We start from the raw sequence: 22,238 nt of genomic DNA, 5'->3' as shown, positions 1-22,238 counted from the left end.
CCCCGGAGAGGCTGTACTCCCGAACGTCGTGATTAGCATATAGGGGGAGAGGGGTGGCGGGGGGCGCGCCTGAGCAAAGCGCATGCGCTTACGGATTGCGGACTAGCGAGTGGCCTTGTTTTAGTTGGCGTCAGTTTGCATCCGGAGAGGGGGCGCAATGGCCAAGACACTTACTAACTCTCACAAACCCCTTCCCCCACCACCATCAGAAATATTTATTGACGTCGTCTGTGTCAAGCCCTGTGTTGGTGGGCACCGTGGTTTCCGCAGTGAACGAGACATACCTGGCCCCTATCCTGGCACCCCAATCAGAGGAAGGAGATCCACACAAAATCAGAACCACAACCCAGAGTGGTCAGATTTGGGATGAGTGAAGCATAGGAAGCTGTGGGAGCCAGAGGAAGTGCCTGCCCCAGCCTGGAAAGGCTTCCAAGAGGTGGTGATCTTTAAGCCATGGATGAATAGAAGCCAACTATAGCACAGGAGTCCTGGCACAGGGAACAGCAAGGGCAGAAGCCTACAGGCAAAAAGTAGTGCATGGTTTGATTGAGAAAGTGATAGCAGCTACGTATGCCTGAAACAGAATTAAGAGAGGGGAAAGGCTCCTAAAGGTAGAGTTAAGAGCTCTGACTATACAGTTTGATGGCATAGGAAGCTACTGCAGTATTCCAGGCTTTTAGAATTGACTTATATTTTAGCTCAAAACTCTCAAGAGCTCCCATTATACTTAAATCAAACGTTGTCATGGCCCAGGGGCTATACATGTGGTCTGTTCTTACTTGTCTCTGACTTCACTCACCTCTTTATCCATCCCTGTGTACCTCTACTTCCCCTCAAACACCAGTCCCTACCACCTCAGGCCTTTGCCCTTGCTGTTCCCTTTGCCTGAAAATGCTTTTCCCTCTGATCTTTGACTCATCATTCATATCTTGGCACAGGTGTCAAACAGGCTCTTCCTGATCTTTCAAAGATGGCACGTCGAATTTGCATTAGAGAAATGAGCAGGATTGTGGATACAGCAGGATTGGCCACGAGTTGATGGTTGTGGGAGCTGGGGTGAAGGGTGCATGGGACTTCATAGTCCTGTTCTGTCTACTTCTGTATTTGAAGTTTTCTATAATAAATTAATAGTACCCCATCCCCTCACTCTGCATTTTATCTTAAGAGTACTTATGGCAAGCTGAAATTAAAGGTTTTTTGCTTCCTGTTTTCCTCATGGAAGCTTTGTGAGGGTAAGAAGGGAGTCACCCTTTTTCCTTCAGTCCTCAGTGCCTAGAAACAGGATCAAGTTTCAGGTTAGTACGAAGCCATCTAGAACACCTAACATTTGCCTATTTTATTCATCACGGCATCTCCAGATCTTTGGGTAGCACCTGGCACAAAGAAAGAGGTCAGTGTATTTTTTAATCTAAAATTAGAATCACTCATTTAAAATTTAGTCGAATGAATGAGGGGCCAGGAGTGCCAGGCTAAGGGGGCTTGACTTGACCTAGAGGTGATGGGGAGCTAGGGAAAGATTTTGAGCAGAGCAGGCACAGGTTTTGACAGGGCGAGATGTGAGTTAATTGAAAGGTCCTTTGGAGATTGATTTCCGGGTTAGAGGTAAACCAGGGGAAGGATCTGGGCCTTTGGCTGAGGACAGGGTAGCTCAGTGGCTACTGACTCAAGACTAAGTGACTTTTGGCCGAAGGAGTGGCCAGGGAAAAAAACAGATTCCTTGGAAGGGTGGAGGTGCCCCTGAAGAGGTACAGAACTTCTCCTGGCTTGTACTATCCACCAACAACCATCTTACTTCTCTCCCTCCTCCCTCCCTTAGTTCAGTTCCCCTCCCAACATAGTGCAGCTCTGGGCAGAGGGACAGACACACAGCCACCCCAGACACTTGTTCTCTCCTCAGTTTAATGGTGGTTAGTGGGATTGCCAAACCCCCTCCCCGTTTCCCCTCCCCGCCCCGTACAAAATGTGTGGTTTGTTTTTTTTTTAAACAAGAAAAAGGGGGCAAAAGCCAGGAATGAGGGGAGGGGGGTGCAATCTGATATTTTCATACAGATTTTTAATTTTTTTTTAATATATTATATATAAAACCATAGAGACCAACGCACCCCCCAGACTCCTTTCCCTCTCCCTGGAGGGCCTGGAGGAGAGATGGGGAAGGCCCCCCCAGGAGTGGGTGGACAGAGAGACAAATATGGATAGGACAGATATGGGGGGAGGAGGTGGGGAAGGGGAGCCCAGGAACCTGGGGATTGGAGAAAAGGGTTGGGGCTGTCTCCCTCACCGCCCCCATCAAAGTTATGACACAAAGACACAGAATCCCTGTTTCCATGCCCTCCCCCCCCACCCTTACCCCCACCGTGCAAACATGGCTTTGCAAAGAGGTGCCCAGAGCTCTGTGGAACTCCTACAATGGCTGGCATGGGGTCTGGGACCCCCAAAGAAATCTGTGTTCCCCTTCCCTGCCCACCCCACCCTTCCCAGAATCTGACCCCCTCCCCACAAGACCTGGTTCTGCAGCCTAGGGGCCCTGGCCTTCCCCCAGTTATCTTCCCCCAACCCAATCCCTACCGCCCTCCCTGGACTTGGGGGGTCTGGACCTCTGGCCCCTGCCCCCTGGGGGGCCCAGGCCTCTAGGCCCTTGCTTCTGGCCCTTGCAGAGACCTGGGATCCGACACCCCCCATCCCTGCCCAAGCGTCTGAGGTGTTAGTGGTGGGGGGAGAAGCCCACCATCCCAGACTCTGGTAAATGTCTTTGCAGCTGGCAGTGGGGTGGACCCCAGCCCAGGCCCAGGCCCAGGCCCGGGTGGAGGTGGGGTCAGATGAAGAATTCTTCTTTCCTCTTGTGTCCGTCGCTGCCATTGAGAAAGGCTTCTCTTGCTTCTCCCTGCTCATCCAGGCCACTGGCCTCGTGGGTCAGATAGGAGCCTGAGGGGTGACAGACCCCCAGACAGAGGTGACATATATGTGGACCCAGGAGTTGGACAGAAATATACGGGAAGGGGAGACAGACAAGACATACCAGGCGAAGGAAGAGGGAGAAACGGAACATTCAGGGAGGGAATCAAGTGCAGGGGATTGCAAAACAGGGGCAGAGAAAGAGGTAAAAGCAGAATTAGGAAGACTCCAAAAGTTCAAAGAAAGACCAACCCTTATCTGTTCTCCTGGTGGTGTCCCCTTACTCTGCTCCCAACGAATCCAACAATTTAGGGAGATGAATTGTTTTATTCAAACTCTTGGCCTTAATTTCACCTTCAGTGTTTCACCCCTTTCAGAGTCAAGGCCGAAAAGTCAGCCCGGAATCTTGGCCTCAGGTCCCGCCAGGTTTCGAATCCCGGGTCTAGGTTCCGCCCTCTTATCCTCTGGGCTGTACGCCCTCCCTCTTTGCAAGCCGGGCTCTAGGGCCCCGCCCTTCCCGAATCCCACAACCAACCACACCCCCTGCAGAATTCAGTCCCCGCCCCCACTCACCCTTCTGCCGTACAGAGCACCAGACCATGCCCACCAGCACACATATGATCAGAAACACCAGTAGCGCCAGGATGCCGCCCACAATGGCGTAGGGCACCGACGTCTGAGCCTCTACCACCGCACCCGGGTCTGCCAGAGGGACAGGGCGCAGGACCAGGTCATCAGAGCACAGTCCCAGCCTGGCCCCATCGCTGCTGCTCTTGTAAACCAATCCACACAACTAACCGCGCTTTTACGCGTCACGCCCCTCAAACTACTGCCACGCCTGGCCCCTTGTCCTGGTTCCACTCTTTCCTGATGCTCCACTTCCACAAAGAACGCGTGTGTTGGTTTGTACACTGGCCCGAACCAGCCCCTGAATCATTTTGCCAGTACTACCCCACTCCCTCCCCCCACCACTCCCCAAAGAACGGAAACAGCACATCTCTTTTCGTTCGATTCCTTTGACCCACAGAACCTGAGGTCCAAGTCCCTTCCCATCTTGTCTAAAACGCTCCAGGTATTTAAAAATGCGGAGCTAGGGCCCAGCAACTTCCAAAATTCGTGCTCCACTGTCATAAGAGCTAAACACATAGCACTTATTTTGTGCTAGGGACCATTCCAACCGCTTTATATATTTAGCTCATATATAATCTTCACACCCCTATGAGGTAGGTGCTATTGTTTATTTCCGCTTAACCAATGAGGGAACTAAGGCGCAGAGTTACGCGCAATAGGATGCCGCAGAGCCCAGTCTGAACCCAGGCGGTCGGTCTGGTCGCAGAACTCCCGGAATTCAGGTGGCTGTGGACCCCAAAGAATCACCCTTTGCAACAGGCCCCTCAAACACCCCTGCAGGCCTTGAACCATCCAACCCAGCTCGCCCATTCCCAAGACCCCCTGCCTCCCGGGACGAGCAGAGACCTCCTCCGAGGCCCCGCCCCCGCCTTGAGCCCCGCCCCCAGGCCTGCGGCTGCGTGCCCTCACCGTAGACCACGAGTACATAGAGCGCCCTCGCGTGGCCGTGCTTGTTCGACGCCTCGCAAGTGTAGGTGCCATTATCTGCGGATACCAAGCCAGGCAGCGTAAGCGTCTCCCCGACCGCCTCGGCGCGCTCTGGCAAAGACTCATTCCCGCGGTTCCAGCGGATCTGGTTTGGCCTGGGCGTGAGGGAAGTATAGTCAGAGTTAGGGACACAGGAGCCACCATCCAATTCTGACTTCTCGGTAATCTAGATATGTAGTATCTGCCAGTAAGAGGGTCCTTACTCTCCCCATCCTAACCAATAAAACCAACAGTCCCGGGCACAGCTTTCACCCATCACCGGAGTCTCAAGAATCCTAGCGTCCTGTCCCCCGCCCGTTCCACTATCAGAATTCAGGAGTCCAGGGCCCCACAGCCTCCCCCCTTCAGGACGCAGAAGTCCGGGCCCCAGCCCCTCTGTTCGCCCAGTCCCCTCTTTCCCGAGACACAGGTGTCCAGGTCCCCGGTCTCTTCTCCTCAGGACCCAGGAGTCTCGGGTCCAAGAGCTCACCTGGGGTTCCCTGTTACAGCACACGTTAGCACCAGCGTGTCTCCCTCCCTCACTACAGCTTGGGAGGCATGGATCCGGGCCGTGGGGGAGTCTGTGGGCGGAAGTGAGATGGGAGAGTGGTGGTCTGGGTCATCTCGCGGGGCTAGAAACCCTCCCGGGGGCAAGCGGCTGGCGTTGGGACCCTCCGGCCCCCAGCGTCCCGGCCCGCCGGGCACTTACACTGCACGTCCAGCACGTACTGCGTCTGCTTGCTGTGTCCGGAGGGCAGCGCCTGGTTCTGCGCCTCGCAGATGACGATACCGCCGTCGTCCTTGCGGTCCACACGAAACCGCACTGTGCTCGCCACGCTCCAGACTTTGCCATTTTCCTGGCCGCTGCTCACTCCTGCCAGGCCCCGCCGGGACTCGGTCAGGCCAGGATTCCGGCCCCGCCCACCCCCAGCCCAAACCAAAGCAGGCTATTTGCCAAGCTCCGCCTCTTAGCCACAGGCCTCGCCTCCAGTCCTCCAAGCCACGCCCCTCCCCGAACGTAGCCCGCAGCCCCAGGTGCCTCTTCCCAAAGCCCCTCCCTCTTTCACTCCCAAGCCCTCCCATCGGTCAGTTCCTTCCGTAGCAGCATATTGGGTGGCCAGGGTCAGCGAAACCTGTGCGCTCTTCTCCAAGCCCCGCGCACTTATAAGCCAGGAGGTCCCAAGACCCGCTTCCTCTCAGTCCCACCCCTCGCCGGCACTTCCCCGGTGACCCCACCCCAGGTAGTACCTTTCAGCTCCTTGCGGTCCCGGTACCAGCGCAGGACAGCGGCGGGGCGGGACCGAGGAACCAGGCAGCTGAGCTCCACCTCGCCTCCCTCCACCGCCTGCTCCCGGACCTCCACCACGGGATTCTCTGGGGCCACTGCAGGGAGAAAGGGGTTAGGGGGGCGGTCAGCGGTGGCACTGAGGTGGACTCAAAGAAACTAGGTGCATCAAGGGTCCCAGGTGGCAGGGGTCAAACACAGGCTGGAGGTCAGGAAGACCGGCCGTGTTTCCTGGGGGCAGGTGTCGAGGAGGTTATTTAAAAATCAGGTCTCAGGATAAGGGACAAGCGGAGGAGAAAGGAGGAGGGGATGAGTTTGAGGAGGGAGAGGCGTTACCCAATACAGTGAGCGTGGCAATCTGGTGGTGGGTATCCTCCGTGTAGAGCTGGCAGAAATAGCCCCCCTCGTCCTCCAGGCGGGCATCTGAGAGCCGGATCCGCACGCGGCGCGGAGAGAACTCCTCAAGCTGGAAACGCTCATCCTTCAGGGCTAAACAGAAGGAACAGGAAGGAGTGAACCTAGGGAATTCTGGCTCCACGGACCTGCCCTTCCTCCAGAAGCTTACAGTCCTGCGTTCTGCCCCTTTTCCCCATCCAGCCATACCCGTGCATCTCAGGGGCCCCCACCTGTGACTCCCTTAGGGACCCAGAATGATCCAGGCCCTCGTGCCCACAGGACCAGTTGTCCAGGCCCCTAGCTCCATGCTCTGTCAGGACCCGAGTCCACACTCTCCCCTCTGTCCTCTTTCAGGACACAGGGGTCAGGCCCCAGTCCTTCTCCTTCAAGACTCAGGATTTCCTACCCCAGCACTCACCGCGGGTGCCGTTGAAGAAGAGGGTCTGCCGGGCTGGGTTCTGAATGACAACTATGGATCCATCGTACTGGTGCAGACGGCAGGTTATCTCGGCCACCCCTCCCTCAGCCACGGTCACATTCTCTGTCTGTACTTCCTGTCCAGCCCCTGGACCAGCAGACAGAGAGACAGGATAGGAGACTCGTTGAGGGCTGCGATTCAGTCTTTTCTCTCTCCCCCGTTCCTCCCCCATCCAAATCGCCAATCTCTCTCTTTCCCCTCTCATTCAGTTCCTTGCAGCCAACATTTCCCGAGGGCTGGATTCTGGGAGGTAAAGACAAGCTGCTCCAGAGAAGCTACAGTCACGATCCAGTGGTATGTGCTCTAATGGGGACAGCACAGAGCACACGGGGAGCCCAGAGGAAGGGGAGACTAAGGCTGCCTAGGGAGATGGGTGATCAGAGAAGGTTCTGGAAGAAAGCTCCATTGGATCCAGATTTTAGAGTGAGCAGTTCACCAGGTGTGGGAAACTGCTATGTGTTCCCCAAATCCCACCTTTCACACCTGGGCACCCGTTGTAATTTGTCTGCAGTGATGGCCACAATATTCTTCCCATCCCTGTATATGCCCTCTGTAAGTTGACTTTGTCCCTCCTGTCATAAAGCAGGCGTTCTGATCCTGTTGATCTGGGCAGGCCCTGTGACTTGCTTTGACCAGCCACTCGCTTTGACTTGTTTTGATCACATTTCCTAAAAGTGATACTGTATGGGTTCTCGAGCCTAGCGTTTCTATTCGTGCCCTCTTGCTGCCCTGAGACCATCAGGTAAAGATGCCTGGACTAGCTTCCCTGAGGGCAAGGGACCACATGGAGAGAGAAATCCAGCCAGTAGCCAGCACCAACTGCCGGTCACGTGAGTGAGGCCATCCTGGCCCATCCAGCCCCAAGTGACTGCAGCCACATGAGTGACTCCAGCTGAGACCCAGAGATGAACTGCCCAACCAACTCAGTCCAGATCGCTGACTCCCAGAGTTATTTCCCAGAGCAAATGACCATGACTGTTGTTTAAAGCCACTACATTTTGGAGGGTCCCTTACACCACCAAAGTTAACTGGTAGGACACACGATTGGACTACATTTCCTCAGATCCCTTGTACTTAGTTGGGACCACGTGGCTGGTTTCTGGCCAGTGGGATGTAGGTGGAACAAAGAAACACCTCTTCCAGGCTGGCTCATGTCAATCACAGTCGTTCTCGCTGGCTGAATGGAGAGGACCCCAAGGAGCCTGTAGGAGAACAGGATCACAAGCTGGAAGGAGCCCAGGGCCCTGACTGCCCGCTGTGACCTGCCTGCACAGGACTGTAACGTGAATGAGAAATTCACTTTTTTGTTAAGCCGTTGGGATTTCGGGGCTGTTGTTATTGCGGTTAACCTACCCCGATTAATCCATCAGAGGAGGAAGGTAGGGGATTAGTAAGGGGGTATTTTCAGCAGAGGCAGCAGCCTAGAGTACAGCTCGAAGCTGGGATTAATCAGCATCACCATCACCATCACCATTGTCACGGTCATCTTCAAAATAAAATAACCACAATGGCTACTGTTTATTAGGCACTTGCTATGCCTGTGCCAGGCTCTGTGCTAAGGGTGTTACCTATATAATTTCCATTTAATCATCAGAGTACCCAAATAGTTAGGCACTATTAGCAATCCCCAGCTTAAAATTCTTTTAATGCTTATTTTTATTTTTGAGATGGAGAGAGAAAAACCGTGAGTAGGGGAGGGGCAGGAGAGAGGGAGACAAAGAATCCAAAGCAGGCTCCAGGCTCCGAGCTGTCAGCACAGAGCCCCATGTGGGGCTCGAACTCTCGAACCGTGAGATCATGACCTGAGCTGAAGTCGGACGCTTAACCGACTGAGCCACCCAGGTACCCCAATCCCCAGCTTTTTAAAATTCCCATTTCATGGGTGAGAAAGTTGGTCCAGAGAGAGAAAATGACTTGCTTAAGGTCTTAGAGTGGCAGTGGAAGGGCCAGGATCTGCATGCAGAGCTCTCTGATGCCACATTTTGCATCCACATCCACCTCCTGGTTGTCTGGGTGAAATTGTGCAGCCCTGGGGAGGGGGTGTGGGATGTGCTAGTGGAGGGCCACAAAGGCCAAGCCTGGAGATTAGCTTTTACCCTGAAGGCCAGTGGAGGTTTTGAAGCAGGAAAGTGCCATGATCAGATCTGGTTATTTACCTTTAAATGTGGGCTAACTCTGGCTTCGTGTCTCTTGCATTCTGTCCCATTCATTCGAGTATTTCCTGAGCAGTAGGTAGGTGCTTAGGGGCTGGGTGCCCAGAGATGAGTCAGATGAGGTCCCTGCCCTGGAAGGCCTTCAAGATTTACAGGGAGGTAGATGCAAATCACTGTAATTGACCATCAAAGTGTTATATTCCCTGTAAGAGGGCTCAGTAACCCAATTTGGATGCTGAGGGGTAGAAAAGATTAATTCTGGAGAATGGAGGCAGAGACAGCTAGCTTTCTACCCAGCATCCATAATCCAGCATCCATAATTCTTCTTAGTAAAAGAACCCTGATTATATTTATGGTTGCCCTATGTCCAGCAGAAAAAGATATTCCCAGACTCCCTTGCAGCTAAATGAGGCCATGTGATAACAAGTTTTGTACAAACTCGATATAAGGATAAGTGACTTCCCTGGTAATTCATATGGTAATTTCAGGAGGACTTCCTAAAGAAAAGGGACAAGTCCTTTTTCTTCCAGGTTGCCTTTATGCTGCCTGGAACTGGGATGTGATGCCTGGAGTTCTGGCAGCCACTTGACCAAGAGGACAAGGGCACGAAAGATGGTGGAACTAAGAGCTGGAAGGTACCTGAGTCTCTGGTGATGATGTGGAGCTGCCTCCAAAGCCCTGGATGCCTACTTCTGGACTTCTCTTAGGTTTGAATACAATGCTTTGTGCACTTAAGCCACTCTTACGGGTTGATTTGGCACTTCTTGGAATATCAACATGTCCAATCCTGGCCCCACGTATTTTTTCCTCCCCATGTCTTTTTCAATCTCGGTAAATATCACGACCATCCACCCAGTTGCTCAAGCCAAAAACCTTTCCCTCTCTCTAACATCCATTCCATCAGCAAGATCTATCCATCTACCTCTAAAACATATCCCAGATCAGTTCATCTTTTTACCGCCACCCTAGTCCAATGACACGGTCTCTTCCCTTGACCTTTAAGAGCTACTCAGGGGTCTACCAGCTTCTATGCCTGCCTCCCCTCAGGCCATTCTCCACATAGCAGCCAGATGGAGTTTTCCAGAAGGTAAATCAGATCAAGTCACCTCTCTGCTTGAAACCCTCTGAAGGCTGGTGCCTGGATGGCTCAGTTGTTAAGCATCTGACTTCAGCTCAGGTCATGATCTCATGGTTCGTGAGTTCGAGCCCCGTATCGGGTGAACACGAGCCCTGCGTAGGGTGAGCTCCGCTTCTCTCTCTCTCTGCCCCTCCTGGGATTCTCTCTCTCTCCCTCTCTCTCTCTCTCTGCCCCTCACTCACCTGCACCCTCTCTCTCTCAACAAACAAAAACAAAAGACAAACAAAAAAACCCTGGAAGGCTGCCCATGACACTTAGGAAATAAAGTAAAATCTATATTCCTTCCCTGGACCTTGAAGGTGGTATGTGGCCTGGACCCCTCTGACCACAGTTCCAGCCACCCTCCTGCTACTCCCTTTCCTCCAGGTGCATTGACCTTGATCTTCCTCAAATTCACTGAACTCGTTTCCACCCCATGGCCCTTGCACTTGCTCTCCCCTCTGCCTGGAATGTTCTTCACTGCCTCCTGTTGTCATTCAGGTCTCTGCTCACATCCACACCTCCTCAGGGAGCCCTCCCTCACACCTCACACGTCCCCTTACCTCCAGAACACTTTCTGTTCTGTCCCCACTGGTTTTATTTCCTCTACAGAAATGTCACTGAAATTATCTTGGTAATGTGCTTACTCATTTACTGTGTTTGTCCCCTGCCACCAGAATACACACCCCATGCAAGCAGGAATGTAATCCATCGGTTTCACTGCTGTATCCCTCCTCCCTAGCAGTGTCCCTGAAGCTAGATAAGTGTCTGGGAGATTGACAGATGAATAGCGTGTGCTGGGCACGATTTCATTTCAACCTCACGACGACTCTGTGGCATCATTATCCTCATGGTGGACACCTGGGTTGATCCCAGCTGGACCACTGGCCATCTTTGTGACCTTGGGCAAGCGGCATGACTTTTCTGAGCCTCAGATGCCCTGTCTGTAAAATGGGGATGATGCCAGTGCCTTGTCTCCTAGGGATCAGCCCAGTGCCCAAAGCTCAGGGAGTCCTTCCTGCAAAGCTACTGTTATTACAACTCCGGAAACATACCCGTGCACATGAAAACTGGCCTGCCTGCACATCCTGGTGCTTAAAAAACAAAACAAAGCAAAGCAAAGCAAAACAAAACAAAACAAAAACATCCTGAAGCCTAGCCATTGATCCTGGACCTCAGGGCTAACCCAGTGCTAGCCCCCCATTTTACAGATGTGGAGAATGAGGCTCAGGGGTCCCAGGCCAAGTCAGTGGCAGAAACTCAACATCTCCTGGGAGCCATCAGGACCTCTGCATCTGCCCCCGCCCCTACCGTGCAAATTATTCCTCTGCTGTCTGCTTGAGGGTGCACATGGGGTGAGGGTGGGGGGCTTTTGTCTTGTTCCCTCCCCCTCCTGAGGAGTCAGTAACCAACAGTGTCTGTGCCTGGAATATTAATGTCCCAGGAGCTTTTGTTTCAGGGTTGGGGAGTTGGGGGGTGGTGAGGCGGGACTTGTTAGTCCGAGAGGGCTAAGCTTTTGGGACTTGGGCACTGGCCCTTTAAACGGTGTTGACAGCCTGGAGTCGTCATGGGGATGGTGCCTGGAAAAAGGGACTGGGGAGGGCTTGGGAAAGAGTGGCTGAGCAGGTGATAGGTAGAGACCCAGAATCCAGCCCTCTCCTCCCTTAGACCCAGAAGTCCAGCTCCCAACTGCCTCTTTTCCCAGGATCCAGGAGTCCAGACTCCTAGCCCCCTCCTCCAATCAGGATCCAGGAGTCTGGGTTCTCAGCCTCCTCCTCCTTCATCCCCAGAAGTCCTGAGCCCCAGCCTTCTCCCCCTTCAAACCCAGGAGTCTGGGCTTCCAGCCCCCTCCTCCTTCAGGACCCAGGAGCCAGGGGTCCAGAGTACACAGCTGGTGGATGTTTCCACGGAGACTAGACAGGGTGGGGGGAGCACTTCCTGGGTCCTGAGTCAGCGAATACCCAAGGGAGTCTCAAGGTCACGGTTCCGGGAAGGTCACAGCCACCCCCTCCGTATCCGCTCCCCAGGGGGCTCATGGCTTCATGCCTCCTTCCCCCACTTCCTCCCCTAGGGAGGTGGTACATCCCTTCGTCCTGAATGAACCCCCCCTCAGCCCCCCATCAATGGCGGAGTCCGAACATCCTCGCACAAAGCATCAATTCTTCCCCAGCTCAGCCTTGTGAAGGCGCCTGTATTCGCAGGACCTAGGCGTCAGGGTCCCAGCCCCTCCTCCCTCGGAAACCTGCAGTGGGACCCCCGGTCCCTTCCTCTCCCAGGACTCAGTAGTCTGTACCTCCATTCCTCCCACATGACCTAGGAGTATGGAGCCCCAGCCCTCTTCTCCCCTTAGACCCAGGAGTCCAAGCCCCCAGCCCCCTCCTCCCTCTGAGACACTTAGCCTTCTACCTCAGATCCCAGAGTCTAAAACCCTGGCCCCTCCTCCCTCAGACCCAGGAGTCCTGGCCCCCAGCCCCCTTCTCTCCTGGAAACTTGACTGCAGGTCTACAGTCCTCAACCCTCAGAATCACAGTCCTGCCTTCCCCCAGCCTTCCGTCCCCCTCCTATCTGGGGACCAAGCATCAGGTGGGGGCGTAGGGGTGAGTCAGCAGCCTCACACACAAAGTGCCCCCTATGGCCCCCACGTTCCTGGGATATTCAGAACTCCCTAGATTCTGGGCCTCAGGCCCAGCCAGGGGGTGGGAGGTTTCCCCTGGGCGTGGGGTCATGGGGGAATTCCTGCTTCAGGAAGGGTGCAGGCCTGCACTGAGCCCTCACTGTCCTACCCTCCACCCCCAGTACCCTCTAGTCACCCCCTCCCAGGAGACCCCAGGCTCTGTCGCTGCCCTCTTGCCCCACTGAGTTACTGCAGAGGAGCCTTAGTGCCTGGTTCTCGGAGGACTATGGGCCTGGGGTCTGCACTGGCAGGAACCAGAGGGTGCTTGGGTCTTGGTGCCACAGGCCATTGGGCGCTGGCGAGTCTGACTGTCTCCAAGCATCCCCCCCCACCTCCCCCACCCAGAGAGAGAAAGCTGCCTTTGTGTTCCCCAAGACGGGGACAGGCCAGGCTCGCACGACATTAACCCACCCCGGGCCCCAACCCTGCTGTGTCTAAGGTCTTGGAATCCATTGCTGAACCTGACCCCCCGCTCTGGAGACTCAGGCATCCAGCTCATGGGTGGGTGGGGGTCAGTGACAGAAACCACCCAAGGCCTGCACCCTGGGGTGACTCATATTGGGGGCAAGGTCCCCCTGCTCTCAGAGTGACCTGTCAGAACTCTAGCAGGGAAAAGTGAGTCACTGGGGAGGAAAACATTTGGGCAACAACCAACTCCCCCTCTACAAAGCCCCCTAACTCTAAACGGTCACTCTGTCTTTTCTCTGTATCTGGATATCCGTTCCCTCTGCCCCTCTCTGCTCTATCCAATTCCCGGCCTGTGGATCTCTGGTTCTGCCTGCGTGCATCTGGTCAGGCAACGCATCTCTCTCTCTCTCTCTCTCGCTTCCTCTCGCCTGCCCACCCTGGGCCCTTCTTCCCTTTGGCATCAATCTCCTCCTCCTTCTCTGGTATTCTTGGCAGATGTGTGAGCCAGGAAAGAGAATTCGGTTTTGGAAGGGCACAAAGGGACCCCCATCTTCCTTCGTGCTGGCTGGCCAAAGTGAGAGAGGAAAGGGGTGACTGAGAGGAAGATGATGGAGGGACCGTGAGCAACGCCTGAAATCTGGCGGCCAAGGTCATTCAGAAATATCCAGTGAAAAGGAAAGCAGACAGGGCCCTCTGATACCAGGTACCCCAGCCCCCTAGCCCACGCTGTACAGAAGGGGGAAAGTGAGGCTCAGAGAAGGGCAGAGACTGATATAAAATCACACCAGAGAGGCTGGTTCCTCAGCTCCCAGTCCAGAGTGCTCCCCGTGACACCCAGCTGTCTCCCAACTTTTAACGCCCCATGCCATTTAATTTAGCGAAAGTTTAGAGAAGTAGGATGCAGGTTCCAGGAAGCAGTGGTTTGAACATGAAACAAGAAACAAGCCTCTAGAGCTACCTCCCAGGAGCGCTGGAGAAAAGACTCTTGAACTGGGCAAGCCGTCATCTTAGGTTCTGATTCTGAGAGAATCCATCCCATGATTCTAAGCTGTCAAGATTCCAGATGTCAGAGGTGTCAAGACTCAGGATCTCCCGGAGGTCAAGATCTCAGAATTTTAAAGCTGTCAAGAGGCTAGAATCCTAACGCTGTCAAGGTTCTAGAATTTGCAAGGTGGCAAGATTCTAAAGACTTGGGGATTCTGGAGTCCTAAAGACGCCAGTGTTTTCAAACACCCTCAGGTTCTTTGTTTACTGGATTCATTGGTTCTAGGATTCTATGAACCTGGTTCACGAGCCTAAAAGAAGACAGAATAATAAAACTGGAGGGCATGTAGCTAAGGTACCAAAGCGCTCATGGGGAGGAGGGCGGGGGGACTGTGGCTTGTCTGCTGCAAAGAAAGAAGGAAATGGTAAAAGTTCCAAGCAATGGCAGAAGACTTTAGAAGAAAGCAAGGTGCAGCATGAGAGGTCAGCTTTGCCCCTCTGGCCTCGTCCTGAGGAGAGGGAGGCCGTGCCCAGCTTGCCAGAAACCCCTTGGGAGGTCCGAGCTGGAGTTCCCTTTCAGGTCACTGGGTTCAACACTTTACAGAAAGGGGAACTGAGGCCCAGAGAGAGGAGGGGGCTTGAGGTCGGCTGCTGGGGCAAATGGCAGGAGGCAGGATGCAAATAAACCCTGGCCCCCAGCCCTGTGCCATCTGGCTACACGCCTCTCCCAAATCTCTCCGTAGCATCCTGCCCTCCACTTCTGCCCAGCCACCTCCCAGCCATCCATTCCTCCTAAGAGCGGCCTCACCCGCTGGGGAGGGGGTGACCTGTGGCAGGTTTGAGGCACACGCAGTGTGAGTGTGTGAGTGTGTAGGTGACGTTTCCTGACCTTGTCCCCAGCCTCAGGGTCACCCTATCGTGGAGGTGTCCGGCTTTTCACAGTGTGTGATGTGGCTATGTGGACGGCTCCCTAGACGTCCTGGAGGGGGGCTTCTCTGTAAGTTATGGTCTGGGTGTGTGAATGGGGGGGCAGCATTTGCGAGGCATTTGCTGAATCCACGTGTGTGCCCACATGCCAAGGTTCCTCACACACTTCCCAACACGCACACATGCGCGCACACACACACACACACACACACACTTCCCTCCAAGGCCCTTCAGGATGCCCTGTCTGACTCAATTCCTCTCCAGGGCACAGAGGGATGAAGGGGTGCAGGTATTAAGGATGGGGTCAGGGAGGTTGTAAGGGCAAAGGGGGGAGCAGAGAGATGGGGGACAGGGGGACACTGGGACAGAGAGGCGGGGATGGATAGTGGGGGGAATGAAGAAGAGAGGTGACAGAGGGGGCTAGAGAAACAGGCAGGAAAGATAGGGGATAGAGACAAGGGGATGGGACAGATGGGGGACAGAGGGAAAGGGACAGAGAAACAAGGGTGACAGTGAGACAGGGACAGAGAGGGAGAATGGGGGCAGAGAGGGACAGCAGAAATATAGAGGGACAGAGAAGGAGAATAGAGAGGATGATGGGGGGACAGAGTGACCCAGTAAAAAGGGGCAGAGACCAAGGGACAGAGGTGGGGGACAAAGAAGATGGAGAGGTGGGGGACAGGGCGGCAAGGAGAAAGGGGGACAGACGGGGGGACAGGACTTCCAGACCGAGGGACAGAGGACAAGGGTAGGGGGACAAGGAGAGAGACTGAGGGACTCACAGACAGGCGGACAGAGGGACGCAGAGACCGAACAGAAGGACAGCGGGACCGGCCCAGAGAAGGCGGGCTTGCGGAAGGGGTGGGGGGGGGGGGGTAATGGTGGTCTCGGTCCCTTTGTCCCCGCCGGGATCCGGGCCTGTGCGGGGTGTGGGGGGGGGGGGCTGCGGCACAGCGGCCGGGGCCCGCGTCCCCCTCCCCCCGCTCGCGGCTCTCAGCTCCCGGCTCCCGGCCCGCGCTGCGCTTTGTCCCGGGGAGGGGGCCCGGCCCGGCCCCGCGCGCATTGTTCGGCCTCTGCGGCCCCGCGGCAGCCGGGCTGTCACCGCAGCGCGCCCCCCGCCCCGGCCCGGCCGGCCGACCCCGGCCCCCGACCCTACCTGGCCCCGCCGCGGCCGCCCACAGCAGCAGCAGCGGCCACTGGAAGCGCCGGGCCCGGCCCATGGTGCCGCCGCCGCCGCCGCCGCCGCCGCCGCCGCTCGCTCCCGGCCCGGCACCTGCACCGCCCGCGCCGCCCGCCCCGCCCCCGAGCCCCGCCCCCTGCCCGCCCGGGGGCGGGGCCGGGGCCGGGGCGGGGCCCAGGCCGGGACTGGGGGTAGGGGGTGGGAGACCCAGGGGACCGAGAGACCGTGGGGGTGGGGGGACGGTGGGGGTGCGGGCCCCCCAAGAGCGGGGCAGTTGCGGGCGGGGGCGTGCAGGGGATGCGGGAGAACGGGAGGGTGCTGCGTGAGGGCAGAGGTTGCGGGTGCTGTGTGAAGGGGTGAGTGTGAGTGTGTTGGTGGAAGGGTGTGCGAGGGTGCGGGTGTCGCGTGAGGGGAAGGAGGTGAGTGGTGTGTGTGAAGGCTTGGGTGTGTGTGGAGGGGAGTGTTGCGCGAGGGTGTGAGCATCGAGGGAGGGAGGAGTGTTCTGTGGGAAAGGTGAGTGTGAGAGGTGTTCTGTGGACAAGTGAGTGCAGGTGAAGGTGTCACATGACATGATTGTGACCTTAGCCACCCCGAGCTCCGGGAGGGCGGCAGAGGGGTGTCTGGGCAGGTCCTGGATCTCCCAGGCAGGGCTGGGCGGGGCGGGGGTCAGGCCCCACCCTTCCTACCGTCCAGACCCAGGAATCCAGTGTTTCCACATCATGCATCACTCTCCTGAAAGGGGCCCCCGAAAGGGAACCAACTGGAAGGAAGCCTAAGTCCTGAGCCCCAGAGAGGGAGAGGCTCCTGTGGATGCGTCCCACGCCCTAGCGTCTAGCTTCCCCACCCCTGCTTCCCCCGCTCTTCCTGCCCCAGTCTCTTTTGCGTCCCCGACTTTCCACGCGCGCTTCCCACTTCTCTCCCATCATTGTTGCTGACTCACCCCTCCACATTCGGGTCCCTTCTCCCTCCTGGGGAGTGGTCTCCCTGAGCCCACTTCTGTGGGACCTTGTAGACCCGGTGCAAGCTTATCACCCTTAGAACCCGGGAAGAGTGAGAAACAGAAGGTAGGAGGCCGCGACCTCTCCCGGGCCCGTTTGACAGTCAGACAAACGGAGACATCCCAACTTTGAAAACCCTTGCTCTTTACCTCCATCGCTACCGGAGTGTTCTACATTCAGGCCCACCAGGGGACTTCAGCTCCAGATACCCTTTCTGGCCTCGGTGTCCAGCTCCCAGCATCCTCTCTGTCTTCGGGACCCGGACTCCCATCAACCTCTGCGTCCCCAGGATCACACTTCTAAGCAACCCCTCTCCTTTTCCATTCTCAGTTCACCTTTCTATAAACTGGGGGAAGAGGCCTCGCATTCTCTGTCTGAGGACGGGTGGAAGAGAGATGTCTGACCTGGAGGTGGGAATCTGGGTTGGGAGGTAGGTCGCTAACTGTTGTCTTTGCCCCGAGAAAGGTCCCCTTGCCCATGGCTCCAACCAACGTCTCCTGCTTCAGCTGAAGGACACCCCAGTAGATGTTGGTTTGGTTCTCGTCTCTCTTCTTTGGGCCCCGCCATTTTTCCCTTCCAAGGATATCAGGAGAGTGGTGGACACCAGGGTACTTTATCCATTGGGGTTTTCATTCAGGTGACAGCAAATCCGACCCAAGTGGCTTCAGAGAAACAGAACTGGGCCACATAGAAAAAAGTCTCAGGTACAGCTGGCTTCAGCATGGCCCGTCTGTCTCTCTGTCCTAAGGGTAAGTGGCTCCCCTCATGTTGCAAGATGACTGGCCACCACACCTTTCCTTCTCATCTGGAGAGAGAAAAAAGCAAGACAGATGGAGATGGAGAGAGCCAGACTGATAGAGACTGAGGGGAGGGGAAGAGAGAAAGAGGGGGAGAAGAGGTTTAAGCTTCTTCAGCAGAGTGGGGAAATACTTTTCCCCAGAAGCTCCTAGAAAACCTTTCACTGGGTCTCATTGTAAATTTTTGGAAATGTTGGGATGGTGCAGACTGGATGTTAATTGTTTACTCGATATCATTCTGTGAGATAATACGAATATATGTATATATATGGTCTTTGCCCCTGGCTCCTGACACAGAGCTCCCGAAAGCCTTGTAATTTCCTGGGCGATAGGAATGTCTTTTTTTTTTTTCCAATTTTTTTAATGTTTATTTATTTTTGAGAGACACAGAGTGTGAGTGGGGGAGGGGCAGAGAGAGGGAGACAAAATCCAAAGCTCTGAGCTGTCAGCACAGAGCCCGAAGCGGGGCTCGAACCCACCGACCGTGATAGCGTGACCTGAACCAAAGTCGGATGCTTCACCGACTGAGCTACCCAGGCGCCCCAGAATGTCTTTTGTTTTAATGAGGTGACTCTGGGTGGGTTTCTGGATGGCTCCTAGGTGAGAGTTGGTTCCTGGGATAGAGCAAGCAAGCCATGATGAGATGGGAAGCTTGGAATTTTCCATCCTGCCCCCCCCTGCCAAGAAGGGAGAGAGTGAAAAATGGAGTTAGAGAACGATCACGCCTATGTGATGGGGGGGTGCTCCAGGTTGGTGAGCACGAGAAGGTGCTGGGCTAGTGGTGCTCGTGGAGAAGCTTCGTGCCCCTTCCCATAAACCTTGTCCTATGAGTCACTTCCATCAGGATGTTCATCTGTATCCTTTGTCATATCCTTTTACAATCTACTGGTAAATATAAGTAAACTATTTCCCTCAATTCTATGAGCCACTGTAGCAAATTAACCCACCCCTAAGAGGGGGTCATGGGAACCTCTGGGTTTTAACCGGTAGGTGGGAAGCACAGGTGACCACCTGCCCTTGTGACTGGCATCTGAAGTGGAGAGTGTGTTTGTGGGACTGAGCCCTTAACCTGTGGGATCTGACGCGATCTCCAGGCCGATTGCGTCAACATTGGGTGACGTTGTAGGACACCCGGCCCAGGTCACAGAGAACCGCTTGCTGCGGGGAAAACTCCCCCACATTTGGTGAACAGAAGTGTTGTGAGCGTGGCAGCGACAGTGTGGCAGTGAAGGGACAGGAGGCACACAGGAGAAAGACACAGTAGGAAGAACTGGGTGGTTTTTTTTTTTTTTTTTCCTTACACATTCCCTCCCTCTTTTTCCTTTTTAAGAGAATCCTGATTTTGTTCAGGCATCCACCTTTCTTTAATAGCCAGATGATGTGAGGGAAGCTCAGGAGTGTGGTCTAAATATACTTTTGCCTAATATTGTGGTTCCACGGCCTCTTCCAGTGGTCGTTGTAGGCATAGGTGTATGAAACAAGTCAGGCAAGCACAATGTGAGGGCAAGTCGGCTTGGGAGTTTTGGGTTAAGCTTTCTTTGTTTCAAAAAAGAGGCCCACGAAGAGATGGCCTTTTGTTATTGCCTCCGAATGTGGGTGTGATGTCTGGAATTGCAGCGGCCATCTTGAGGCCATGAGGTGGACAAGCCTGAATGGATCTTTCAGGACATTGCAGAATTAGTCAACTCAGGCACTGCCCTGACTCATGATCGCTTGTTATGTAAGATAATCAATTTCTTCTTTGTTTCAACCATTCTGAGTTGGGTGCCCTATCACACACATCCCTGGCCTCCATGTTGCCTCTGATTCGTATAGAATGTATGGAGGCAGCCCTGCTTACAGATTAAAGCATTAAAGCTTAACGATTAAAGTGATAGTTTTCTTTTTCAGCTGTTCCCCCAACCTTGTGGTCGGATCTCTCTCCTAGGGGTCACTTTCCCCACTCTGGCCGAGTGGGCTGCATACTAGGCCCGCAGGAGCGGTGGATGCCTGTTCACAGCCTGAACAACTGTACGCAGTGACTTAGATAGGAACTTCCCTGGGTGTAGCAGAGAGGGTCAGAGGCAGAGGCCTGGCCCAAACTAGACCCCATCAGAACCTGTCTGCTAGCTAACAGTTTGGAACCGGGACACGAGGAGTTCTTGGTGCTTGACATTTCAAGGGCATATTTGGCTCCTCTGTGTGAAGCAGAAGAAGGTGGTCTGTGGAGAGACAGAAAAATAAAGCGGAAGCCCACGAGGGAAACCACACAGTCGGAGAGAGACAGAGAGAGAGATTCTGCAAAAGGGAGACAGCCTTGTGATTTCGCGCAGCTTTTCAATTCTGTTTCTTGTCCCTGGTGAGGCCCAGAGACTAGCTCTTGCTTGGATTCTAAACTTCCAATAACATTGTCGTTTTGCTTAAGTCAGCTTAAACAGGTTTTATTTCTCGCAACCGAAATCCCTCCACAAAAACCTGGGAGCCATTAACGATGAGGTCCTGATCACAGGCTCCGGTGTAGAACATTATGAGAAATGTATCCCCGAGCCTCAATATCTGCTGTTGTGGGATCTACTCATTGTGGGACGAGTATTTCAAACCTCTGATCCTTACTGGAGGGCATGCCAGGAGGTGTAATCCTAGCCTCCAACCTCTGCCCCACGGTCTCATGGGAGATGCAGTCCTAGCCTCCATTCCTGCTGTAAGGCATCATGGGAAATGTATTCCTTCCCCTCCAATCTCTGCTGTAGGGCATCATGGTGGGTGTAGTTCTCGCCTCCCACCTCTGTGGTAGGGAATCGTGGGAAAGGTGAAACTACCCTCAATTTTCATTCTAGAGCGTCTCACAAAATGTTACCTTGGCCTTGTCTCTGCTGTTGGGAATCAGGAGAGGACGTAGCCCTAGCCCAGTTTTTGTTGCACGATACCCTAGAAGATGTGATCTTTCCTTCCTTCCTTCCCTACTTTCTTTCTTAATTACCTGCCACGTTCCAGGCATTATTCTTCTAGATACTGCGAAGACAGCAGCAGTGAGCCGATAAAGGTCTTGCCCGTTTTGGAGGTTATAGTGGGGAGAGTTAGCAAAAAACCAAACCAGTGACTGACTGTTCCTGTGAACCACAGCAGCATAACAAAATGCCCTAAAACTCAGTGGTGGAAAACCCTCACCTTTTTATTTTATGATTCTGTGGGGCAGGAATTTGAGCAAGGCACAGCAGGATCAGCGCCTATCTTGCCCCACAATCAACTGGGGCCCAAATGGGCTGGCTTAAACAGCTGTAGGGGGGGTGGGATGGTTCATTTGGGGCCATATATCTCAAACCTTGGCTCTCGCTGCTGGCTGGTGGTGTGGATCGAATTGTGTCCCTGTCCCCACTGAGAAATACGTTGAAGTTCTAACCCCTAGGAGGTACGAATGTGACCTTGTTTGGAAATAGGGACTTTGCAGATGTGATTTAAGATGACGTCACACTGGATTAGGGTGGGCCCCTAAATCCAATGACCCGGTGTCCTTATAGGGAGCGAGAGAGATTTGGAGCCACACGGCCACATTCACTGAGAGGAAGGCCATGTGATGACAGAGGCAGGGACTGGAGTAGTGTGGCTCCAAGCCCAGGAACACCCAGGATTGTCAGCAACCCCCAGAAGCTAGGATGAGGCCAGGAAGGATTCTTCACCAGCGACTTTAGAAGGAGCACATCTACTGCCAATACCTTGATTTCCAACTTCTAGTATCCAGAACTCTCAGAGAATAAATTTCTGTTGCTGGAAGCCACTTGCTTCGAAAGTTTGTAGTTACTCTGGCAGTCCTAGGAAACGAAAACAGCTGGGCGTCCTGATTCTCCTGCACATGACGTCAGCTGGGGTCGCGATGTCCGGGGTCACTCCTTTGCCCGCTTGTCTGGTGTCTGGGCTGAGCTGGCTGGAACATCTGGGGCTCTCTCCCCATATGGCATCCATGTATGAATAGCGTGGGTGTCCCCAGAGCATGGCAGTCTCAGTGTAGGAGGACTTTCACATGGCAGCTGGCTTCCCCAGAGCCAGTTCCTGAAGCCTGGGCCCAGAACACGGCATGACATAGCTTCCAGACCACCTTCTGTTGGCCAAAGCAGTCACAGAGCCACTCACGTTCAAGAGCTGGAGATGCCACCCCACCTCGTTAAGCCACCACAATGACCATCAGTGATGTGTGATTAGAGGAGGTCCTAAAAGGAAACCCTGTCCCTTACCTGCCCCAGATACCTTGCAAGATGTCTTATCCTTTTGTTCATTAGCCATAGGGTGCTGGGGAATGTAATTTTGTCTCTACGGGTTTGCCTCAGCAAGCATGGGATTCTTCAATGTTGTGCCCCCAGAGTGCCATTGAGATGATAT

At 54.5% G+C, this 22,238-nt stretch overlaps 1 protein-coding gene across 2 annotated transcripts; it reads right to left on the bottom strand.

Annotated features, from left to right (window-relative positions):
- Nucleotides 1-1,881: 1,881 nt before the first annotated feature.
- On the bottom strand, nt 1,882-16,206 carry CADM4 (cell adhesion molecule 4). 2 transcript variants are annotated; one of them, XM_053905830.1, is made up of 9 exons: nt 16,067-16,205; nt 6,588-6,734; nt 6,110-6,262; nt 5,737-5,871; nt 5,198-5,362; nt 4,979-5,069; nt 4,432-4,604; nt 3,466-3,594; nt 1,882-2,922 (listed from the first exon to the last, which is right to left on the bottom strand). In XM_053905830.1, exons 1-9 carry the CDS (start codon nt 16,128-16,130, stop codon nt 2,813-2,815), a joined length of 1,167 nt encoding a protein of 388 aa, XP_053761805.1. In that variant the 5' UTR covers nt 16,131-16,205; the 3' UTR covers nt 1,882-2,812. The 2 variants fall into 2 exon arrangements, with proteins under 2 accessions (XP_053761805.1, XP_053761806.1); XM_053905831.1 differs by lacking the exons at nt 1,882-2,922; nt 3,466-3,594 and adding an exon at nt 4,112-4,248 and having other exon boundaries at nt 16,067-16,206.
- Between the last annotated feature and the right edge of the window lie 6,032 nt (nt 16,207-22,238).

The sequence above is a fragment of the Panthera pardus genome, unplaced genomic scaffold (assembly GCF_024362965.1).
Source record: "Panthera pardus isolate Hobbes unplaced genomic scaffold, ASM2436296v1 HiC_scaffold_18, whole genome shotgun sequence".
Lineage (NCBI taxonomy): Eukaryota > Metazoa > Chordata > Mammalia > Carnivora > Felidae > Panthera > Panthera pardus.
This window is presented reverse-complemented; position numbering and strand designations above follow the sequence as displayed.

Bases quoted from the DNA above. Each gene is read 5' to 3' on its own strand.
- CADM4 (XM_053905830.1), bottom strand. From the start codon at position 16,130: ATGGGCCGGGCCCGGCGCTTCCAGTGGCCGCTGCTGCTGCTGTGGGCG. The intron at 5,070-5,197 runs GTAAGTGCCCGG...TTCCGCCCACAG, and splicing joins GTACGTGCTGGACGTGCAGT to ACTCCCCCACGGCCCGGATC. The intron at 4,605-4,978 runs GTGAGCTCTTGG...CCTCACGCCCAG, and splicing joins GCTGTAACAGGGAACCCCAG to GCCAAACCAGATCCGCTGGA.